The sequence below is a fragment of the Dama dama genome, chromosome 10, assembly GCF_033118175.1.
Source record: "Dama dama isolate Ldn47 chromosome 10, ASM3311817v1, whole genome shotgun sequence".
Lineage (NCBI taxonomy): Eukaryota > Metazoa > Chordata > Mammalia > Artiodactyla > Cervidae > Dama > Dama dama.
The window spans coordinates 12,222,934-12,247,355 of record NC_083690.1 but is presented as its reverse complement, the minus strand read 5'-3'; the positions used below and the strand labels follow the sequence as shown (position 1 = coordinate 12,247,355).

The 24,422-nt window shown below is 44.3% G+C and overlaps 1 protein-coding gene across 3 annotated transcripts in view; it reads right to left on the bottom strand.

The window, feature by feature from the left end:
• Positions 1-24,422, bottom strand: part of SNX29 (sorting nexin 29) — a 566,190-nt gene that overhangs the window by 521,204 nt on the left and 20,564 nt on the right. For all 3 annotated transcript variants that reach the window (XM_061152859.1, XM_061152861.1, XM_061152860.1), the window contains exons 2-3: positions 21,801-21,865; positions 19,177-19,229 (exon numbers count right to left, since the gene is read on the bottom strand). In XM_061152859.1, the coding sequence (XP_061008842.1) occupies positions 19,177-19,229; positions 21,801-21,865 (118 nt within the window). The remainder of the gene's footprint in view (positions 1-19,176; positions 19,230-21,800; positions 21,866-24,422) is intronic.

Here is a 24,422-nt window from a genome sequence, read left to right as displayed (position 1 = left end):
TATTTGGCTGCCAACTCCTACCGGTCCTCCTGGGTCCCCTGCACCCAGTTCACTCAGGGCCTGGTACACAGCGTGTGCTCTGTATGTGCTTTTTCAGTGGGTATATGAAAGGGTGATGAACCTTGGTCCCAGAAGACTCCCCCACATTGAAACAACCCTTTTTGCTGGGCAGATGTCACTCAAACATTAGATGTGCACATGCTAGTCTTTCTGTATATACACAGGGGCACACTTCTGAGGGCTCCCTGTAAAGCTAGGACACCCGCCAAAACTAAATCCCACAGAAACCAAAACAGAGGCATGATAAAATGGAGCCTGACCAAGGGCCCTGTCTCAGGGCGGTGGGGTGAGGAGGTGGAGGGAAAACCTCGGACTGTGTTTAGAGGCCTCCATATTAAACCACAGCCAATATCTTTAAACGAATCATCTGCAAATACAATGATTAACTCAACAATCCTAGTCAGGTTGTTTGGCTCCAATGCACAAGTCGAAAACTGCCCCGCCAACTCTATAATAACATCTGGCCTCTAAGGGGAATGGAATGCAGGGGAACAGCACTAACTCAGCTCCTGAGGTTTGGGTTACATCAGCAGTATTACCTTCCAGATGCACCTAGGTCACAATCAACCCAACACAGCAGAAAACCAAGGTGGGCATCAGTCCTATAATTAGTTTATTACACAATGTCTGCCTTACTGAAGGCCATTCTATTTCTCACCCTCCCCATCTGACCTGAGCTTATATCTACAGGTCATTCAAGACTTAGCTCAAGGATCCCCTCCTCCAGGAAGCCTTCCTGAGTGCCTCCTCATGCTGCAGCACTTGGCCAATCTCTCTGTGAACAATCTGCTCTCCACCGCTGTCTCCTCTGGCTAACTCAAGTTCCCTGACAGCCAGGATCACACCTCAATCGTCTTAGTTGCTCCAGCACCCGGCAGAATGCCTGGCTTCTGTGATATATGTGACCAGAATTGTCCCTCCCCTCGAAGAACTCAGAACATGGACTTGATGTCTACTTAGGTAAGAGGGGCATCTCTGGAGATCTTGTATAAGTTGGAATCCAGGTCAGTTAAGACTAGGGAACCAAAGAGAAGACCTTTGTCCAACCACAGTAACCTACACCCTTCATCTTGTGGTGGGCGTGCTATGGGTACTGACTTATAATCATGTCACCTGAAGGTGTTCCATTTCTTCTCATCTGACTCAGGGCAAGATGACACTTCCTGCAGAATGAAAGAGGCGCCTGCTTTCATGGAGCTCACTGGTTTCTCAGCCCAGTCTCTCCTATTTTCCAGAATGCTTTCCACTGAGCGCTCTCTGAGACCCATGTTGGGGGCAGGGGGAAGGACCAGCTGCCTCCAAGGCATTTTCTCACATCTATCTAAGTTAATGAATTGGCCATGTTTCTAATTAAGCGGGGCACTTAACAGTGGATGTTTTAATTTTTTTTAAAAAGCACCAGCCAAGAAAATCACTTCAAGTTTTTATGTACACAGCTATTTACCAGATGAGTGGATAAATAAAATGTGGTATATTCATACATGCACGTGTGTGTGGTAAATTGCTTCAGTCATGTCCGACTCTGTGTGACCCTATAGACTGCAGCCCACCAGGCTCCTCTGTCCATGGGATTCTCCAGGCAAGAATACTAGAGTGGGTTGCCATGTCCTCCTCCAGGGGATCTTTCAAACCCAGGGATAGAATCTGTGTCTCTTAAATCTCCTGCACTGGCAGGCAGGTTCTTCACCACTAGTGCCACCTGGGAAGCCCCTATATTGACACAATGGACTACTATTCAGCAATAAAAAGGAATAAAGTACTGACACATGCTACAATGACAAGCCTTGAAAACACTATGCTAAAGGAAAGAAATCAGACCCAAAAGCCACACACTGTATGATTCCATGAAATGTCAAGAAAAGGTAAATATGGGATGTTTCAAGAGAACAGCATCAAACCATGTATATTATCTAGGGTGAAACAGATCACCAGCCCAGGTTGGATGCATGAGACAAGTGCTCGGGCCTGGTGCACTGGGAAGACCCAGAGGGAGCGGGTAGGGAGGGAGGTGGGAGGGGGGATCGGGATGGGGAATACATGTAAATCCATGGCTAATTCAAGTCACTGTATGACAAAAACCACTACAATAATGTAAAGTAATTAGCCTCCAATTAATAAAAATAAATGAAAAAAAAAAAAGAAAAAAAAGAAACTACAAGTGTTGGGTTGGCCAAAACTTCTTATGTGAAAGTGAAAGTGACTCAGTCGTGTCTGACTCTTTGCGACCCCATGGACTGCAGTCCATGGAATTCTCCAGGCCAGAATACTAGAGTGGGTAGCCTTTCCCTAACATCTTATGGAAAAACCCAAAAGAACTTTTTGGCCAACCCATTACACTAGTGCTCGCCTAAGGCTGGAATCGGGGATTAACTGTAAACTGGCATAAAGAAACTCTTTGGGGTAATGAAAATGTTCTGAAACTGAACTGGGGTGATGACTGCACAACTCTATAGATTTACTTTGAAAATTTCACCACATTGTACATGATACAAGGAGTAGATTTTTATGGTAAGTAAATTAGACTTCAATTAAGCTGCTTAAAAAAAATAATAATAAAACTTGCCCTCAGGGTGCTCAGTAAAAGCTTGATGAAGGAGTGAAGGAGTTAACGAGTGGAAAATGAAATAACCTTCTCCTGCTAAAACTGAAATAACCTTCTCCTGCTAAAACTGTCTCACACCACCACCAGCCGCACAGCTGGACTTTGCACGAGCTTAACTGCTTTACTGCTAAAATTCTGCAGGCACTGGTTTTCCTGAGCTGCGTCCTATATTTCAAGACTGCTTAACCTGTCACATTAATCTTTAATAAGAATCCTGTACTTTTTTATGGCAACTATGAGACATTTATGGTGAATGTGAGACAGACAGGATCAGTAATAAAAGCTGCATTTTAAGAACCACATCAAATTAACCTGGTGACAGAGGGCATAACTTCAAACTAATCCTTTCACTGTGTTACAGCTTTATTGGAATGTTTTGGCAAAGAGCAAGTACAATAGTGAAAATGGACTGGACTGTCGTCATGTGGAAAGCTCCAAAGTCGACTGGACCTAGAACAGAGTCGATTGTACCCAAAAAAAAAAAACAAGTCATTAACAGCATTAGCCACATCTCAGATTTAAGGCAGTGCAATCAACTAGCCTTGCTACAGCAAGGCCATCACATGACAGTCACTTGAAATGGGCCATGCCCTACATTTGCATGTTACAAATTTTCAGAAAAGTGCACATCCTTTCTGTCTGGATTTTACTAGCACCAATCAATCCTCAACTGTAATCTCTAAGTCAGATAAAGATTTAAGAATGAAAATATTCAAAACATCCTTTACAACTGTGGAAAGTTAAAAATACATAAAGATTTGACTCTTGGGGAATTGGTTAAATGATAATACAACATATAATCGAATGCCATTTAGCCTTTTTTTTTTTTCTTTTTCCCATTTATTTTTATTAGTTGGAGGCTAATTACTTTACAATATTGTAGTGGTTTTTGCCATACATTGACATGAATCAGCCATGGATTTACATGTGTTCCCCTTCCCGATCCCCCCCTCCCGCCATTTAGCCTTTAAAATATTTATCAAGAGTTTATAATGATAAGCCAACAGGTTTATAATATGAAATGAAACTTAAGCAGGGTATGAAACTGTATATTAAGTATGTTTTCCACTATGCTAAAAAAAAATTGAAGGGAATTATGTAAAAAATTAATAGCAACTTGGTAAAATAATTATTGGTGATGTCTTTCTTACCTCTATGTTTTTCTCACTTAGCTTCTTTTTTTGCATTTAAAAAGTATTCATGTCTCAAGAACCAGAAACATTGCTACCCTGAGCTACAAAGAATGAAGAAATATGGCATCAAAGTTATACTGAGAAAAAAAAAAAATCACGCAACCATTATTTGCAGAGAATCTGAAATGGCATTTTTTAAAAGCATAGATTATAAAGCTAAGCCAAAAAAAGGAGACCTACAAAAAGATATAAAAATGTTTTTAACCAGCAAATTTTAAATGTTGCAATAAAAGAAACAGTAACATTAAAAGTTGATTTTTTTAAGTCAATAAAATGGTGGAGGGGAACAACAATCACAACAGTAACAAAAGTAAAATAAATCATAACTTTAATAAGAAAGATACATGTCCTATATGAATAAAACCATAATATTCTTAAAAGGTATAAAGATCAAAATAAGTAGAAGCATTGCTTTCCTAAATGGGAAGACTTATTTAAATAAAAATGTTAATTCTTCCCAAATTAACATATACATTTAATACAATTCCAATACTAATCACAGGAAGAACTTGGTCCAGTGTGGTTTTGGGTACAGTGATAAACAAATTAATAGAGCAGTATAGAGAACCTCCTTGCCCCCAAAAACCCAAATAAATATGGAAACATTTTATATATAGTAATGGAAGTACTTCAACTCAGATGGGCAAGAATGAGCTATTTAACAGCGGCACGGACACAAGTGGTTATAGGGCCGAAAGAAAATTAAGAATAAACTTTTGTCTCAAACAACCACAGAACTAAATTCCACATGCATAAAGACCAAGAAAATATATAAGTGTGTGTCAAGATCAAGAAAATATATAAGTGTAGAAAAATAACACTTTGGCCACCTGATGCAAAGAGCCAACTCATTGGAAAAGACTCTGCTGCTGGGGAAGACTGAAGGCAAAAGAAGAGGGTGGCAGAGGTTAGGTAGCATCACCAATTCAATGGACATGAATTTGAGCAAAATCCTAGAGACAGTGAAGGACAGGGAAGCCTGACATGCTGCAGTCCATGGAGTCACAAAGAGTTGGACACAATTAGCAACTGAAAAACACCAACAAGAAAAATAAAACTGTAAAAACTTAGAGAAAAATACAGGAGAACTGCAGGACAGGATACTCTCAAAGCAGAATTTCAAACGTTTATAGAATTAACCACACAAAAAAAGTTAAATTTCAACATAGCAAAAGAAACGATAAATATGGTAAAGCAATAAATGATAGACTAGAGAAAATATTTACAGTGCACATAAATGGAAAAAAATTAAAGGCCATAGTACATGAAGAATTTCTAGAGACGGACAAGACAAGCAACTCCAAAAATAAAAAACACTATTAAAGAAGGTGAACAAGTAAACCATGAAAGGAGGAAATACAGTTGCCCAACAAACACAGAAAAGATATTCAATCTCACTAGTGAGAAAAAAGTGTTGCAATACTAAGATACCAACTTGGGACTATCAATTAAAAACCAGTCACAGATCTAGCAAAAGTACAAATAAGTGGGTCCTGTTGATAGGAATATGAATGTGAATTGCTACATCTCTCTACAAAGAGATCAGGCAACATGATTTTTTTAAAAGCCTATATACCCTTTGTCCCGGATGGCTCAGCGGGTAAAGAATCCGCCTGCGATGCAGAGTCACAGAAGGTGCAGCTTCAATTCCTGGATCAGGACGATACTTTGGAGAAGGAAATAGCAACCTACTCCAGTATCCTTGCCTGGGAATTCCCATGGACAGAGGAATCTGGCAGGCTACAGTCTATGTGGTCGCCAAGAGTCGGACAGCAACTAAGCACAGACCCTTTGACTCAGCAATCCTACTTCTAGGAATTTATCCTATAAAAATAAAAGCACTACTAATTACAAATGAGCAAAAACCATGAACAGACATTTCACCAAAGAGGGATACACATATCCAAGAACATGGAAATATGTTCAACATCATTCACCATTAGAGAAATGCACGTTAACACTACAGTGAGATACGCCTACACACCTATAGAATGGCTAAAATAGAAAATTATGAGAATACTAAAAGATGACAAGAATGCAGAGGAACTGGATCACTCACACTTTGCTGGAGGGAATGTAAATGGTATAGTCAATATGGAAAACAGTTGGCAATTTCTTATAAAACTAAACATGCAACTATCATACAACCCAGAAACTGCGTTCTTGAGTACTTATCTCAGAGAAATGAAAGCTTAGGTTCACGGCAATAACCTGCACATAAATGTTTCCAGCAGCATTATTTACAGTAGCCAAAAACTGAAAACAACCCAGACGTCCTCCAGTGAATAAAGAGACTGTGGTACGTGCAGACCACAGAATACTACTTGGCAACAAAAAGGAGCACACACTATTGATAAGTGCAACAGTCTGGATGAATCTCAAGGAAATGACCCTGATTTGAGGGGGGGAAAAAAAAAAGGTCAGTCCCAAAAGGTTACACACTGCATGATTCTATTTACATAACATTCAGACAAAATTACAGAACTGGAGAAGAGAGTGGTAGTGGCCAGGAGTTAGGGATGGGGAGGGAGGAGACAGGAGGGAGGTGGGTATGGTTAAAAAAAAAAGAAAAGAAAAAAAAACAGGAGGAACCCTGTGGTGATTAAATTATTCTGTATCTTGACTGTGGTGGGGACACATCACTCTGCAGAGTGATAAAACTGCACAGAGCTCAATACACACACACACACAAGTGAAATTAGCAAAATTTGAAACACCTACCATTCAAGAATTTTACAGGGTAAGACCACTGGAGAAAACTGAGTAAAAGATAAATGGGATCTTTCTATTTTTTACAACTGCCTGTGCCTCCATAATTATCTCACAACTAAAAGCCGAAATAAACAAATATAAAAGCACGAGAAGGCAAAGACAGACATATACACAAACATCTCTATTGTGGCACTGTTATAACAGCAAAAGCAGAAACAAAACTAGACACAACCTGAACGCCCATTAACAGGAAAACACTAATAAGTTACAGGACCGCCACACTACCAAATACTAGGTAGAAAATTTAAAAGAATGAGATGCCAAATCTAAACAACCTAAGCAGAACCTTTCTCCCCACATTTTAAGGTCTCAGAAATCCAGGTGTGCCTCACAGTCGACAGAACTACCCAGTGAAAACTGTCACTGGCTGTTATCTTTATTATGAAGAAGCCATTGATGGCAGGCTGCACCATTATGTCACCCAGTGACCTGGAACAAGGGCCATAACACATGCCCAGGTTTTTGGAGTTTTTTTTAATCACGTTACAGACTAAAAGAAATGGTAGGATTCTTATCTGAAGGAGGAAGAAGAGAAAGAGGAAGAGGAGTGGGCTTCAGTTATTTGCGTCATCTACACTCATGTGAGAGGATGGAGGCACGCTTGGAAACTCAGGCCAGCGCGTCTAGAGAAGGGTAATGAGGGCTGGGAGGTGAGGCTGGGCTCTTCACCCACAGCAAGGCAACACCCACATGCGAGGCTCTCTCCCACTCCTTGCTGAGCAAGGGGTCCGTGGGCCGGTGAATCAAATCAGCGCGGAGATCTCAATCAGTCCTCCCCGCTTTGGCCGAGAGCGTCCTCTCTCTGTGCTAGGTAAATGGAACGCAAGTAAACAGCAGACCAGAGATAAAGAGCCAAAAAGATCTCTGAGAAAGGTGGCATCCATCTAGAAGAAACTAAAACTGGTTTTAATTTTATCCCAGGAACTATACAAACATAAATCCGAGACAGATCAAAGGCTTAACTGTAAACAATAAAAATCTTTCAGGAAAATGTAAAAGACCACATGCACACTCTAATGTTGAGGAAGATCATAAAACACTGAAAACCCAGAAACTGGCAGAATAGTGTATGGACCAGGAAAGAGACATTTAATTGTGTAAAAAATTGTAAGGACTTCCCTGATGGTCCAGTGGTTGAGAATCTGCCTGCCAATGCAAGGGACATAGGTTCGATCCCTGATGCGGGAAGATTCCACATGCCTTGGGGCAACTAAGCCTGTATGCCACAACTACTAAAGCCGGTGAGCCCAGAGCCTGTGCTCCGCAACGAGAGAAGCCACTGCAATGAGAAGCCTGCTGGCCACAGCTACAGAAAGCCCACATGCAGTAATGAAGGCCCAGCACACCCAAAAATAATTTTTTTTTTTAATTTTCAATGTAGTATTATAATAGATATTATTACCTGTGCTTACAAAGATAATGGACAGATCTGAAAAATATTTGCCATGCAAAAAACAGGTGAAAGGTTAATTAAATACTGTCATACACAAAGAGCTCTCACAAACTGAGAAGGGGACAAATAATCCAACAAGAAACAGGGCAAACAATATGAAGCACCTCTGCACAAAAGAGCAAAGTCAAATAGCCAACAAACTTTAAAAAAATAAAAAACTGAAACTCACTGGCAATCAACAGATGCAAATTACAATGACAAGTGAGGCACCTCTTTTCACCCATCAGACTGACAAAACTTCAAAACAACACTCAAAACTATTATTAGAAAGGAAGAAAAGGGCAGTTTCATGCACTACCAAGTAGAAGTTTTTTAGAAAGATACCTGACCACAACTGTTAAAAATAAACGCATTCTCTTTGGCCCAGCAACTCAGCTCCCAGAAATCTCTGCCAAACAAATAAAACCCTCAATACACGAGAAAAGATGCTCAAGGACGTCTACTGTTTCACTGTCCACAGTAGTAAAAACTGGACATAAAGTCAGTATTACTTCGTAGGCAACTGTTGGTACATTTCACATAATACAATATAATGCAGCTTTTTAAGAAGAAGTTTTAGAACTGTAACTTGGAAAGGATTTGACAGCATAGTGCCAAGAGAGAAAATACAGATGCAGAACATTATATATAATTGAATTTCTGGAAGACAATGGCAATAAAACCTGTGTACGTGTGTGTGTATATATACATACGTGTATTTTATTTCTAAGAATGTGGAGAAATACACAGAACAAATGATTCTTGATCATTAACATAAGTTACCCAGAGGGAGGGAGAAGAGATGGGGTAGAGAAAAAGAGGGGAAGAAAAAAAAAAAAGCAGGTAACAAAGAACCAGAAAAAAATGCAAGCTTGGTAACAGTGAAAACTCACAAGCCAACAGTTTTCAAGATACTATTAGGCCTGAGGATGGCAGATGGGCATGTAAAAAGAAATCTGATGAATATTCTACCAGAGGAACCAGAAATTGGAAAAATAACCAATTTTTAAATGAGTTAAATCATTTCTGACCATTTTTAAAAGTTACTAAGATAAATACAGTAACTGGATTTCCCAGGTGGTCCAGTGGTTAAGACTCTGCCCTTCCAATACAGGAGGTGTGGGTTCAGTCCTCGGTTGGGGAACTAGGATTCTACAAGCTGTACAGCTTGGCCAAAATAAAAAAAAAAAGAAACACAAAACAACTATAGGAACCTCCCTGGTGGGACTCAGCGTAGCCAAACCAATAAATCAATATTAATTTATTAATTAAAATACACACATATAAAAACACAGCAACTGTCTTCTCTGGGGTAGACAGACCCTCAAGCTTTGGTCCAGATGCAAACACCTGCTAGCATTTGGGATTCTTTTGGCAGATGAGGAGCTTCAAAGTCAGGGATGGGAGGTGAAAGCTGAGAAGGAATCAGTCTAGGGAGCTGATAAATCGAAAGGGAGAAAGAGGATGGAGAAAGCCAAGAGCCCCTCAATGTGGAAGGACCGAATAAACGGGAAATGAGGAAGCGGAGACGTGACATCAGGTCCAGTGGCCAGTGGGTCTCCCAGTTTGGTCAGAGTCCATAACCTGGAAGAAAGAAAACTCCACACCAAAAGCTTCCTTTCAGCAAACAATACAGGCACAGATGCAGAAAACAAACTTGCAATTACTGGGCAGGAGGAGGTGGGGGGCTGTGGGGGAGAGATAGATTGGAACTGGTGTATAGATACTGCTCTGCATAAAATAATAATAAGGACCTACTGTATAGCACAGGGAACTCTACTCAATATTCTGTAATGACCTATATGGCAAAAGGACCTAAAAAAGAGTAGATAGGTAGGTAGATAGATGGACTTCCCTGCTGACTCAGTGGTAAAGAATTGCCTGCCAGTGCAGGAGATGCGGGTTCAATCCTGGGGTCGGGAAGATCCCCTGGAGAAGGAAATGGCAACCCACTTCAGTATCCTTGCCTGGAAAATCATCTGGACAGAGGAGCCTGGCGGCAGGTTACAGTCCATGCAGTTGCAAAGAGTCAGACATGATTTGGAGACAAAACAACAAACAACATATATTCACAAAACTGAATCAGTCTGCCCTACACCTGAAACTAACACAACATTGTAAATCAACTATACTCCAATAAGAAACAGGTAAGATGCAGGCCATCCCGCAGTACAGATATATCTCTGGGAAAGAAAAGGCGGCTCAGAATAAAATTTGCGGCCTATTATTAGAGCCAAAAAAAAATAGTTTTTAAAAAAATAAACAAAATCTAAAACAATACACATTTGTTCTGATTTCTGGCCATGCCTTAGAGCCAGAGCATTTAGGTCTCATCCCCCGGTCAGTCAGCCTCATCCAGGCTCACCCTAAGCTCTCTGTCCCTTCTCCCAGCACCACCACCTCCATTCAGCTTCCTCGTCCACTGCGCGGAGCAGCCCCCTCTCACTGCAACCCCGACCCCATCTCCCTGGCCCACCCCCCGGCCTGCTGAGCAGAAGCGACCCTCCTGAAATGCAAACCTGACAACATCATTTTCCTTCTAGCCACCTTCTGCTCGGGTTACATGACATGATTTTAGGGGGACCATAAAATGAACATTTTTCAGGTTAATCATTTTACTATGTCAAGAAAAATATTTCAGCAGCCATCAATCTTTGATTTCACTGACAAGACCTGAGTAGACAAGGGGGGGCCTTAAAATTCCACCTCAAGCCAATCTCTGGCACAAACGGTACAGGGGAGTGGCAAAAACTGTGAAAATCTTATACAAATAGCCATAGTTTAAAAAATAATACTCTATTGGATAAAGTGCAAATGCTTCCCTATGACAGCAAGTCAAGAATCTATTGACTTTCCAGCCCAACTTCCGGCACAAACAACACACCACCCGCAATCCCAAGACTTTCTCTCACACCCCTGCATTTGCTACTCCTGCCGCCTAGAAGTCCCATCCTGCCCATGTGACAACTGAAGACCCTGTACTTGCCTCTCAAGTCTATACTACGTAATTATTACTACAGGCCACCATAACCGTCTGCAATTTACACGTCCACTGCCCAGGCTCAACCCTGAGTTCCTTCAGAACGTCAACCATCTCATCCGCTAACAGCACCAATGCCAACTCAGTGACTATAAATAAGTATCTGCTGAATGAAGGAATTAAGGAGACTCATTCTAGCCTTTAGTTTCCAAATTAGCCAAAATACTGGTATGTCTAGTCACAGGAAGAATTTGTATTACACTTACTAAGTTCTCACTGGGTGTGTCAAGCAAACACTATTATATCTAATCCTCACTTCAATCCCAGGAAGTTGGTACCACGATCACCATCTAATTTTTTTTTAATTATCTGTTTGTCTATTTTATTTTATCTATTTATTTTTGGCTGTGCTGGGTCTTCACTGCTGCGAGGGCTTTTCTCTAGTTGCCATGAACAGGAGTTGCTGTCTAGTCGTGGCCTGTGAACTCACCGTGGTGGCCTCTCTTATTGTGGAGCGTGGTCTCTAGGGCACAAGCTCAACAGAATGGAGCACTGGCTTAGCTGTTCCACAGCATGTGGGATATTCTTGGACTAGGGATTCAAGCTGAGTCTCCTGCATTGGCAGGCAGATTCTTTACCACTAAGCCACCAGGAAAACCCTCATCATCTCATTTTACAGATGGTGCAAGAAAGGTATAGAGATGCCACTTGTGTGCATGCTAAGAGGCTTCAATCCTGTCTCTTTGCAATCCTATGGACTGTAGCCTGCCAGGCTCCTCTATCCACGGGATTCTCCAGGCAAGAATACTGGAGTGGGTTGCTCTGCCCTCTTCCAGGGAATCTTCCCGACCCAGGGATCGAACCCAGGTCTCCTCTATCTCCTGAACTGTCAGGCAGGTTCTTAACCACTAGTGCCACCTGACAGGCAGACATGCACAACTGGTGATCTGTGGACCGGCTGAGCATGCAGGTAAGTATGCCTGACTCCAAAGCTCACCCTTCATGCTCAAGGCCTCGCTCCACACCAGGATGGTGGTGATGACGATGATGACCGTGCTGACACGTGATTCCCTATGGGCCTAGCACTGCTCTCAACAACTATCAATATAAAAACACAAATATTTATTAAAATTCAGATGGAAATGTGCTCAGATTTGCTAAATGCCCTAGGGCTCCCCCCATTTGCTAAAAATAATCTTTCCTCAGAAAGAAATCAATTCATTTGATCCACAGAGTAAAATGAAAGCAAATGTAATATGGAACTATCCACTGCTAGAGCCTCAAGGTGGAAAGCAAGGGCTCAGGCAGCGGAGATAAGAAATCCAATTAATGAACCCCAGGGGTTTTGCCAGGATGAGAAGAATCAGAATATCCGGTCGACACCTCAAAACACTAAGAGGCTGGTAAATCTGTGACGAACTGAACATTAAAAAAAAAAAATAGATGGAGAAGGAAATGGCAACCCACTCCAGTATTCTTGCCTGGAAAAGTCCATGGACAGAGGAGCCTGGCGGGCTGCAGTCCATGGGGTTACATGACTGAGCACATGTGCACGAGGGTGGAGGGAGATGGGTTGGTAGCAATACAGTGGTAGAACTGAAAAAAAAAAAACACATGACAAACATCCAGAGACATTTAAAAGAGGAAAAGGAATGTCTGAAAAAGCCATTCTGTTTCACAAGTGTCCAGAGAGACGCACAGGACAGTTTTCAACGCTGTCTTGGAAATAACATTAAGGAACAGCAAAGGGCAGCTGGTTTCATTCTTTAGCTTCCTAAAAAGTTTAACACAGTTTCGAATTCCTTAACAGGTAAAGAAAAATCTCAGGTGGCTCAGTGAAGAATTCGCCTGCCAATGCAGGAGATGCAAATTCAATTTCTGGGTTGGGAAGATCCCCTGGAGAAGGAAATGGCAACCCACTCTAGTATTCCTGCCTGGGAAATTCCAGGGACAGAGGAGCCTGGTGGGGCTATAGTCCACGAGGTGGCAGAAAAGTTGGACACGACTGAGTGACTAAACAATAACAAAGAAAAATCACCAAAACAAGAACTCTTCCCGGGCATGTTTTCAAAGGAGAATGCTTCCCTCTGATTTCTTCTGCCATAGTCACCTGAATGAGTCACAAAAATCTACACTGTCTAAACGAGGCAAATACCCAAAGCCAACTCATTGCCACCCACAATGGCAGAAACCCATGTGCAGAGAATATTTACCAAGTGTCAAGACACTTCACAGAAAATTATAATGGCGGTGAAAACTGAAAGTAAAAGTGTTAGTCGCTCAGTTGTGTCCAACTCTTTCTGACCCCGTGGACTGTAGCCCACCAGGTTCCTCTGTCCATGGAATTTCCCAGGCAAGAATACTGGAGTGGGTAGTCATTCCCTTCCCCAGGGGATTTTCCTGACTCAGGGATCAACCCTGGGTCTCCTGCATTGCAGGCAGATTCTTTAACTGTCTGAGGCACCAGGGAAGCACAACAGCTAACAACTGCCAGAAACTTACTAGCCGCCAGGCACTAACCTAAGGGCTGCACATGAACTAACTCACAGCTCTGTGGAGTGAATATCGCTACTCTCCCCATTTACAGATGAGAACACTGAGGCACAAGGAAGTCAGAAACTCGCCCACTGTCCAACACAACCAGGGACTGGCAACACCAGGACTCAAGCTCTGAGCTCCATACCCCACGGTCACTCTGCTGCCCCCCCGGTTTAGATTTGCTCTTTCTAAACCCACAGGAAATGTTAGCGTCTTCTGTAATCCCACGTGGGAAGAAGCTGTACCAGTGGAGCACCAGTGAATGTAGTCTTCAAAGGCACTTCAGCACCGGCTAGTTCTTAGGCCATTCTTTCTAGAAGGCAAACTATTCAAAAGATATGTTACTGCCTCCCCACAGGCCAGTGTGACTGATGGAATAAGCAATCAGTTTAATGAAGCACAAGAATGTGTCCTTGTCCTCAGGAGAAAACGGAGCAGGAGAACAAGGCCAACAGAGGAGAAGTGAGTGCAGGATGGAGCCTTATGACCACCACCTCTTCCTCCCAAGAGGTTTATGGAGGACAAAATCTGATGGGGAAAAAACAAGGCCTGCCTGTCATTTGCTTTCCTATCAACGTTGTTTTATACTTCACGTGAGGGCTGCTCCATCTTGCAAAACCAAACAAATCTCTCACACAGAGACAGACATGCTTTGCAATCTGGGTTTTAGCCAAAGAATACTGAACATCATGTAGTTCTGACCAGCTCTCTCTTTCCTCAAGTTCAGTCATCCACGGAGACCTCGGCCACTTTTGTCATCTGTGAGGGTATTTCTTTTTCTTTCCCTTTTTTTTTTTTTGGATGTGGGCCATTTTTAAAGTCTTTACTGAATTTGTTCCGACACTGCTTTTGCTTCATGTTTTGGTTTTCTGACCGTGAGCCATGTGGGATCTTAGTTCGCCGACCAGGAATCGAACCCTCGCCCTCTGCAGTGGAAGGTTCAGTCTGAGCCCATGGACTGCCAGGGAAGGCCCTGAGGATGTTTCTATTATTTACTTGTCTTGAGTCCAACTCACTTTTTCCATGTGTATAAACCTGTTTTAAAGGGAAAAATTCCATCGCTGTTATAAGCGGAAAGCCAGCACTGTGGGCCCTCAACAGGGTAGCACCTTCTGCCCAAACCACCACTTCAGACACCACTCACAAGTCCAGACTGTCACCTGCGCTTCTGATTGACCAGTTATGTATCTCAGGGGTCCCCATGACCTCCTCCTTGGGTTCAATTAATTTGCTAGAGGAGCTCCCAGAACTGAGAGAAACCTTTTATTTACTAGATTACTGGTTTATTATAAAAGGAGGTAACTCAGGAACAGCCAGATAGAAGAAAGATACGGGAAGAGAGGACAGGGCTTCCAGTGGGCCACCCCCACCAGTGGACCACTCATCTTGCGCTTTTAAGTATTCACTGACCCAGAAGCTCTCTAAACCCCGAGATTTTTATGGAGGCTTCATTATATAGATTTAATTGGTTAAATCATTGGCCACTGGCATCTGAACTCCATCTCCAGCCCCTCTCCCCTCCCTGGTGGTCCTGAGATGGAGCTGAAAAGCTCCAACCCCTTAATCACGCGGTTGGTCCTCCTGGCAGCCAGCCCCCAACCTCGAGTGCTTTCCAAAGTCACTGCATTAACATTACAAAAGACACCTTTCTGGCTCTCATTGCTTTGGAAATTTCAGGGGTTTTAAGAGCGTGGTACCAGAAATGGGGCAATAATGTATATTTCTTATTATAAACCACAGTGTCACAGTAGATCTGAAACTCTTGAACTTAGAGAGGTTGAGAGATGCGGCTGGAAGGCAGAAGAGATAACATTCGAAGCCCGGGCTGTGCAGCGCATCCAACAGCCCCTAAGATGTCACCCTCAGGGTCACATTCTGTCATCGCCGCCTCACTGGACTACATTCCCTGGTGGACACGAAGTCATCTGAGGGGCAGAAACATGTCAGAAATATTCTGGAAGCCCCAGTGTCGAGCACAGAACATCACACCAAGGAGGTGCTCAGTGACTCACTGTTGGGCCTCCCTGGTAGCTCAGGGAGAAGGAACCTGCCTGCCAATGCAGGAGACGCAGGTTCGATCCCTGGGTCGGGAGGATCCCCTGGAAGAGGGCGTGGCAACTCCAGGATTCTTGCCTGGAGAGTTCCATGGACAGAGAAGCCTGGCAGGCTACAGTCCATAGGGTTGCAAAGAGTCGGACATGACTGAAGCAACTCAGCACGCGCGCACACACACGCACACGCACACACAAGCACTTGTATGTGTCAGGTACTGTGGAAGCGGCGTGAGCAAACCAGACTTCTCTCCAGCTGGTCATCTAGTTGAGCAGACAGATGGAATGCATTCATCCCACAGAGGTTTATAGCCTCGAACGGTACGGAGCCGGCTCAGCACAGTACAGCCTGAGGACAAATCCGAGCCGCAGCAGCAAGAATCTGCCAGTCCCTGGTACAGAGCGAGGAAGAAGCCCAGGCGGCCAGGGCTGGAGAAGAGTGTGGAGGATTCATATCAGGGACCTGGAAGGTGTCCCTGAAAAATGACTGACAGGCTTTAGGAATAAAAAACAAAAATCAGAAAAGGCCGGGCCAGGGTGGCAGGGGCACAGAGCCAGGGGAGAGTTGGGGGCCCTCCAGGTCGTTAAGCATGTGGGTCTTTTTCCCAAGATCGAAGAGAAGGCGGTGGAAGGTTTTCCGTGGGGCCGGGGGCGGGGTGGGGGTGATGGACGGGAATCTGCTTCTGCAGAGCTGGATGGATGCAGAGGAGGCAGGGCAAGAAAGGAGATGGGGGAAGGTCCCCGGCGGCCGCCCTGTGAGCCACGGGGTGACCTCGATGGGCAACAGCTGGGGAGCTGGAGAGAAGCCAATGGATTAGAGATCCATTCTGGTGCCAGGCTGTCTGAAGGGGTGCGGAGAGAGGCGAACCACCTTTCCTTTCAGACCTCACGACAGTGGCTTTAACACAGTCACTGACTTTCCCTCTTGAGGTTAGACTTTCTCACCCAATAAGGACAATGATATGGGCTTTCCTACACAAAGGTGGTGCCACCTTTAGCCAGACACGTGGCAAGAGGAGACCAAGACTCAGATATTGAGAAGGAACCCTTTGGGGGGAAGAAACAAAAAAAATTTAACCTAGCTCACAACCAATGCAATCGTTAAATGTGATATAACACAGAAAGAAAAGATTTTGGAGCCCAAGAAACTAGGGTTTAACCTTCAACCCTAACATTCCCGAGAAGGTACACCGAGGCTATATTAGCTTCCCTCTCTGGGCCTCTGTTTTCTCATCTGTGAAGAAAGAATTATACCTCTGCTCCTCCTGGAGCTGCCCTGAGACCAAGAATCAACACAAACAAGGAGTGGCAGGAACAGTCAGAGACAGTAACTATCATTATCATGATGAAGCAGGGTCTTGCTGGAAGCCGGAAACCACAGTTAATACCATAGAAGGAATTAACTTTGTAAATTCTACTATAAAATACAACAGTTTACAGAATAAAAGTTATAATGGTAAGCTCTACTTTATATAAGAACATGTTCATCTAACATTCAGAGATGGCTTCTCTAAGGAAATAAAAAGCAAAATTACAAAAAAAAGTGATAGAGAACTCTTGAGTACATACACCCATGCACCCATAAACACACACACACACACATCTACCTCCTGGTTCAGGACATCAAGGACTCCCATTCTCACGCAGGTGATCCTGGTCCCAGAAGGAGGACCCCTGTACTGATGGAGGTCAGGCCCCATAGTAGGCCCTCGGGAAGAACTAAAGCAATCAATCAATTTAATGATCTAATGCCACAAACAGGTAGAGAACCTCAAGAGTGACAGGCACAGAATGTCTGCAAAATACTCAGAAAAAAATGGAGAAGCTGCCCCTCTGCCCTCTGAACTCACAGATCTTTACACCCTTGACCATGTGTGGTAGGAAGCCACGCACACAATCAACCAGACAACGGATCTTCCTGAGCACCTTCTAGATGCTTCCCAGGCACTGAGGATGCACCTTGAACAAGACAGCCAAACATCTCTGCCTGCAGAGTGGACACTGTGGTACGGGAAAACTGGAAGAAATGAAATAAAAAATTTAAAAAGCACAACATACAGTCATTAGTTGGTGCTGTGGAGAAAAACCGAGCAAAGAAGAGGCAGAGACTGGAGGGGTGAGGAGCAGAATTTTAAATCTGCACCGGTTTCAAACAGTCCCCGTAACTCCATGAACACGTAGCGCTGCACGCTCTGCTCAGGGCTGGTAAAGTGCCAACAGAAGGGCAAGGGTTAGAAGGACAGAGGAGGAACCGGCTGGGCCGGGTGGGTCAGGGTCAGAGGGAACACGCACGGCTCCAGATTGAGATGAATGCTGAGCAGTGAGTTCCCTCCCGTCTCTTCCTTGTCGGGAAGGCTCCTCCTGCTCTTCCCTAGCCGCAGAGCACAGATCAGCCTTGAACTTCACTGGGCATTTCCAGCAAATGCCTGTGTCTCTTATACACGCTTATGCAGTCATGCCAGCCTTTCCTCGGTCATGAAGGTCAATGGCCATTTTTAGTACTTTTTTTAATTATAAAAGGGACACACAATCACAGTATAAAATGTGACAAAATATCAGAAAGGATACAGATTCCCAATAGTCTTAACCTCAACATGACCTCTGTTTACACTTTGGTATGTTTTTTGCCACAGTCGTTTAACACATGGAGGATCACTCTGCATCCATATTAACTCTGCATGCTGCTCTTTTAATTTTTACTAAATGTATTACTTTTAAATTCCTACATTTGCATTTTTCTGCTTATATCAAATTCTGTATGGACATCAGCGTAACGGGCTATAGAACATTTCAAACTACTGACGCACTATGCTTCATTGTTCACCATTTCCCAAACGTTGAGCATTCAGATTTCTGAGTTTTCATCATTATAAATTACTGTGAAAATAACGTCATGTGGAAAGGCATTTCAAGTAATTCCCTCAGAGAAGATTCCTAGAAAGAGGATGACAGGGAGCTGGGGGTACTTTAAACAAGTAGTCCCTGTATAGATCTACACACTCCCCCCCAAATGTAATTGTAATAGGGAAGAATTTTTGCATTCTATTACAAGTTAATCACTAAAAGGATGTTACCTAGAAGTTTAAATTACACATAATGGCCCATTTCTGGGAACCCTGCTTCCCAGGTAATGAGCATAAAGCTAAAATACTTTTGTTTAGCTCATAGAAAGCCTCCTGACCAGGACCACCAGTGAATGACTGCAGGAAGAAGAAATTAACACATCTCTTTGGAGGCCAATGGGAGCCAGGAAGTGTTGACTTTATCCCCTCCCCTTTTATTATAAAAGGAGCCTGAATACTAACTCAGGCAAGACGGTTCTTTGGAGACACAAGCCCAGCATCTTCTGGTTAGCTGGTTTTCTGAATCAAGCCGTTATCCTTTGCCCCAACAACTCGTCTCTCAATTATTGGCCTGCTGTCCAAACTCAAACTTAGTAACGTAATCACCGCCCCACTTGGCTACAGTGGCAGAATATAAAAGCTGGTGACTCTCTGGCTACCTTTTTGGCCTTGAGGGTAACGGGTTTCAGAGGCTACATTATTTACCTGCTGTCAGAATCTGAGGCGATCTCCTTTCTCCCTCCAAAGCGGATCTGGCACTGCAGAAAAAGAAAGTCACTGAGATCAGCTGTTGGGATGGACACACAAAACCACCCCCAGGGGCCTTCGGGGTCTGGGGGAACCCGGGGCCAGGAACTCTGGGGGCCGAGTCAGGGCGTCCCCGAGTCCTGGGGGTCAGCCCAAGAAGTGGGACGGCGGGCACCCCAGCCTTCCAGCCGCCGTTTGAAGGAAGAAGCCCTTTTACCTCCTGCTTGTACAGAAGGGAGTCTTGTGCAGAGACGGCGCTAAAAGGAAAACAGAGCCGTCTGCAGATTCTCTAGGAAGCTGCTTCTATCTGTCAGCAGCTGACTGTCAATAACACAGAGCTCTTAACAGGCAATAATTAAAACTGCCACAAATCTGTGATGACGACGGTTCCCTTCTGACAGGGCCCAAAGTTGTTATGGCTGCTATGAAGTCATGACAGCATACATCAAGCTTCCAACAAGCCCTCTGGTTGTGCTCAATGCCAATTCACCCGCGGAGGGTGGAAACAAAAGCAAACTTTTTTTTTTTTTCCTCTAACGGTGCTGAAATGTAGATAACATAAAATTTACCATTTCAACCATTTTTAGTTATGCAACTCAATTCACAATATTGTACAACCATTACCACTCTCCACTACTCTCTTTCAAAGGTATAGAACCTCCACTATGGGTAGCAAGTTTACCAGATTCCTAAATTTATGATCATATATGTGTGTAGGGATATGTGTATGTGTATATAGAAATTTAAATGATACTCCGGTCAAAACTCCCAGGACTGCACACTTAAAACTGGTATTTTTATTGTATGCAAATCACACCTCTATAAAGCTGGCTATTATTGTTTTTCTTTCCAACTTGAAAAAATTTTAATTTCTTAATGAAGCTAAGAAATCATAGTGTGTTCCACATGCATATGAAAAGATACACATAATAAACAAAACATGAAGTAAAAACTAGCAGGTTACCCAGTCCAATAAATCCTAAATTGAATAGGGTTTCAATCTCAACACTCAAGATATTAAAGAAAACTAAACTATTAAATTTTATGTATTGAGAAATTACTATTTGCCAAGCACTGTAATAACTAAAGTTGGTTTTTAAAAGGCATATGTACAACACTTTCACCCTCCCAAATAGTAATAATAGCTCTGGGTGGAAGATCCAAGTTATTTCTGTTTAAGTGCTACATTTGAAGTGGTTGGACTTAACTCTTCATCTTATTTTGAGTTCCATTTCTGGAGCAAAGAAAGAAAAAAACTAATAACGTTGGCTCTGCATTTATTGGGGACCAGGTGCTGGCCATGGCCCTTTATCCCTTTAACAAAAGCAATTCCCTCCACAGCCCTATAGAGATGGTTGACCCAATTAAAGAGAAGAAGGATGCTCAGAGAGGCTGGGTAAGTTGACCCAGCACACACAGCTGTCAGGAGACAAAGCTGGCCTTCCAATCCAGCTACACCTGAGTCTGTGTCCTTTCCGCCATACCTGGATGCCTCGAGGCTTGGGCAGATGCTAAATTCTCTGAGCTCACATCAACCCTTAACAGGCACTTCCATTAAAGGACATATTTATCTCCCTATATTGTGATGACACGCTGATAAATGCCAGTCGCCCCTTCTGAAACGTGAATTCCGAGGGCTGGATCCCAGCTCTGCTGCTTATTAACTATTGGACCTGAGCTTCAGTTCTTCATTCCCTCATCTGTAAAATGGCAATAATTGCAAGAACTCTCTAACGGGGTGGCTGGAAGGAGTCGATGGAAAGCACTCAGCGGAGTGCCAGACACACAATGAACGTGCAAGAAACGAGGCCTGTCGGGTAGCTGTAAGCAGACAACCTGAGGCCAGCCGCGTGTCAACGCCCGCTTCCACACCCAGCCAAAGGCCAGGCACCCATTCAGTGTCAACCAAACCAAGCAGAGCCCATCTGGAGACTCCACACCGCCCTGAGCATGGCCTCGTTTCCGTTCTTGTGCTCACGGGGGCCCTAACTCCCAGCCAGCACTGCAGCAGCCTTAGAAAGTGAAATGAAAGTCGCCCAGTCGTGTCCGACTCTTTGCGACCCCATGGACTGCAGTCCATGGAATTCTCCAGGCCAGAATACTGGGGCAGGTAGCCTTTCCCTTCTCCAGGGGAGTTTCCCAAACCAGGGATCAAACCCAGGTCTGCTTTGGAAATTCCCCAGCGGTCCAGTGGTCAGGACCCTGCTCTCACTGCCGAGGGCCTGGGTTCAATCTGGGGATTTCAGTTCATGCATTTTACTACAAGCCATGCAGCACAGCAAAAACAAACAAACAAAAACTGCTTGAAAATAAGACTTTGAAACCCACATTAATGCCCTTCTCAAAGGGACACCACTGAAGGATGGGGGTGGGTCCTCCAGGGGCTTTAGGATGTCAGGACACAGGAGCCCCTCTACCCCACCTCTGATCACTATCACTTGCTGGGGGAAATGACTAGCCTCCCTGTTTCCAGATTCAAGGCAAAAGTAGGTCTGTGTAGACAGAAGGGCAGAAATGACTTCTACGTTCATCATCTGACACCATAATTTGAACTCAAAGTCCAACATGAGCTTTCTTCTTACCTGTTTCACTGCATCCAGCAGTCGCTCCAGCAGAAACTGTCTTTTCATGTCATTGTTCTGTGTTCCTAGAAGGCAATAGGGCTTAATTAGTTCTGTTTGACATTCACCTTCGACTAAGACTCTCTGACATGCAGCATTTGGCTGTTCTCAGCCAGCATCAACCTTCCCTTTAAAAAAACCAATAACAAGACCATGTATCAATAATCTGCACCAGTACTATGAGGTCTGACCACTTTCCTGTCACTACATCACAGGAAAGCAACTAAACTCGTGTTCCCCAAATTTGGATGATGTTTCTGGAATGATCTAACTTAAGGGTGTCTCAACCTTGGTGTCACTGACATTTGGATCAGATAACTCTCTGCGACTGCCCTGTGAACTGTTAAGATGTTTGGCAGCATGTCTGGCCTCTACCCACGAGATACCATTAGTGCGCGCATGCACACACACATACACACACACATTTTTGTGGCAACAAAAATCTCTGGATTCTGCCAGACATCCTCTGGGGAACAGAATTGCCCCCAGTTGAGAACCAATAATCTAACGTAAAACATAGGTTGCCTAGTACGGCAGGCACTGCTGGTTGGCTGACCTCACCATCATCTCTAACATCATTTTCCCACGAAAAACCTAATTACTCAGCCTCTCTTTTAAGGCTGACCTTAAGAAGTTCCAGCTGATGAGATGTAAGCAGAAGAGTGCTGGGAGGGACCTGGGGAAACTGTGCCATCCTTATAAAAGGACAGATGCTAATGGCTTCATTCCTGCTTTCATCCCTCATGCCTGCTTCCTAAACACACATTGTGGGAAGCCAGAGCAGCGTCTGCAGGGAAGCCCAAGAGAATCACAAAGACACCAGCCCTGATGTCACTCTGCCACTGAACCAACACTAGAAATCTCAGAGCTCTCACAGAACAAATCATTCCATTTGTTCAAGCCCTGTACGTTGGGTGGTTACTTACAGTCAAAAGCATTCCCAACTGATACACATGGCACACACCATCTAAGAGGGTGTGGGGCAAAGCCACTTCCCAGGTGGCAAGTGGTAAAGAATCTGCCTGTCAATGCAGGAGATGCGGGTTCGATCCCTGGGTCGGGAAGATCCCCTGGAGTAGGAAACGGCAACCTGCTCCAGTATTCTTGTCCATGGAGAATCCCATGGACAGAGGAGCCTAGTGGGCTACAGTCCACGGGGTCGCAAAGAATCAGACGCAACTGAGCAAATGAGCACAGATGCAGCTAGGCCACTTCAAAGGCCCAGGCAGAACACCGTCAGAACCACACCTGGTGCTCCACAGGGGGCCCGGGGACTCCAATCCACAGAGACGTGGCTACATGTTATGATACACCAGACACTGGACACGGTTGTTTCACAGGAGACCCAAATTTAGGGTTACAAGGGAAGTCAGTGTTGGGACTTCCCTGGTGGTCCAGCAGCTCCCAGAACAGGGGGCCCAGGTTCAACCAGGGAACTAGATCTCACATGCCACAACGAAAAGATCCTGCATGTCCCAACTGAGACCTGGCACAGCCAAATAAATAGACAGATAAATATTGTTTTAAAGAGAGCGCGAGATGCTCAGAGTTCCATCCAAGTCATGCCAGGGCCACCCAGTCGCTAACAACCGTGCCCAGGTGCTGGGCACTTCCTTCACACCAGGCACCAAACTGAGTCCTCTGAACGCACTGCGCCCTGTAATTTCCACGGCCACCCTACCAGCCAGGATCAGGATCCCTGAATCGCAGATGAGGAAACAGAAGCTCAGAGAGGACAAGCAAGAGCACTCGCTGACCCACTCGATATTTGCTGAACTTCTACTGGGTGCCAGGCAATGTTCTAAGCGCTGGGGACACAGGAGTTAAGCGGTATAAAATAGCCACCTTCTCATGGAGTGAAAATGCTATTAGGAAGAAACAAGTGACTCCTAAGGAAACTAACAGAGGAGAAGGTGTTAGAGAGTCATCCTAGGAAGAAAAACCAGATGAAGTGAAGAGACCGGGAGGCAGCTGGAGGGCCACGTCTGCCAGGGCAGTCATGGAAGGCCTCTCTGCACAGGCGACATCCCAGCTGAGCCCTTTATAACGTGGAGGGGCAGTCATGGAAAGTTACGGGAGACCAGCGTTCCAGGAGGAGCAAACAGCCAGCGAAGTGAGGCAAAAACAGCCTGGCTTCCATCTTCCAGGACCTGAAGGAAGTCTCCAGTGACTTCAGCAGAAAGCAGAAAAAGGGAAGCAAAGATCAGAGAGGCAGGCAGGGGCCAGTCACAAAGGCTTCGTGGACCATGATAGGGGGTCCAGGTTTTTGTTCTAATTTGAATACTAGTAGTTGGAACCATGACCCTAACTGGAGACCATGCCCATTAAGGGCTATGTCAGGACTATTGCATGGGCTCCTGCCTTACCCAGGCCTGGAGATTAAACCAGTCCATAGACTCTCTATGGACACACAGTAATAAAACTGACTTTTTTCAAACACTGCCACTATAATTTTTTCTGGAAGAGGTCTTGACAGAGATCAGCCCACGCACCCTTCCCACCAGACCAGAGGCCATCTTGAAGCATCTTTCAGGATGGCTAGAAACCCCACCTGCCTGAGGCCCCCACATACACCTCTATCAA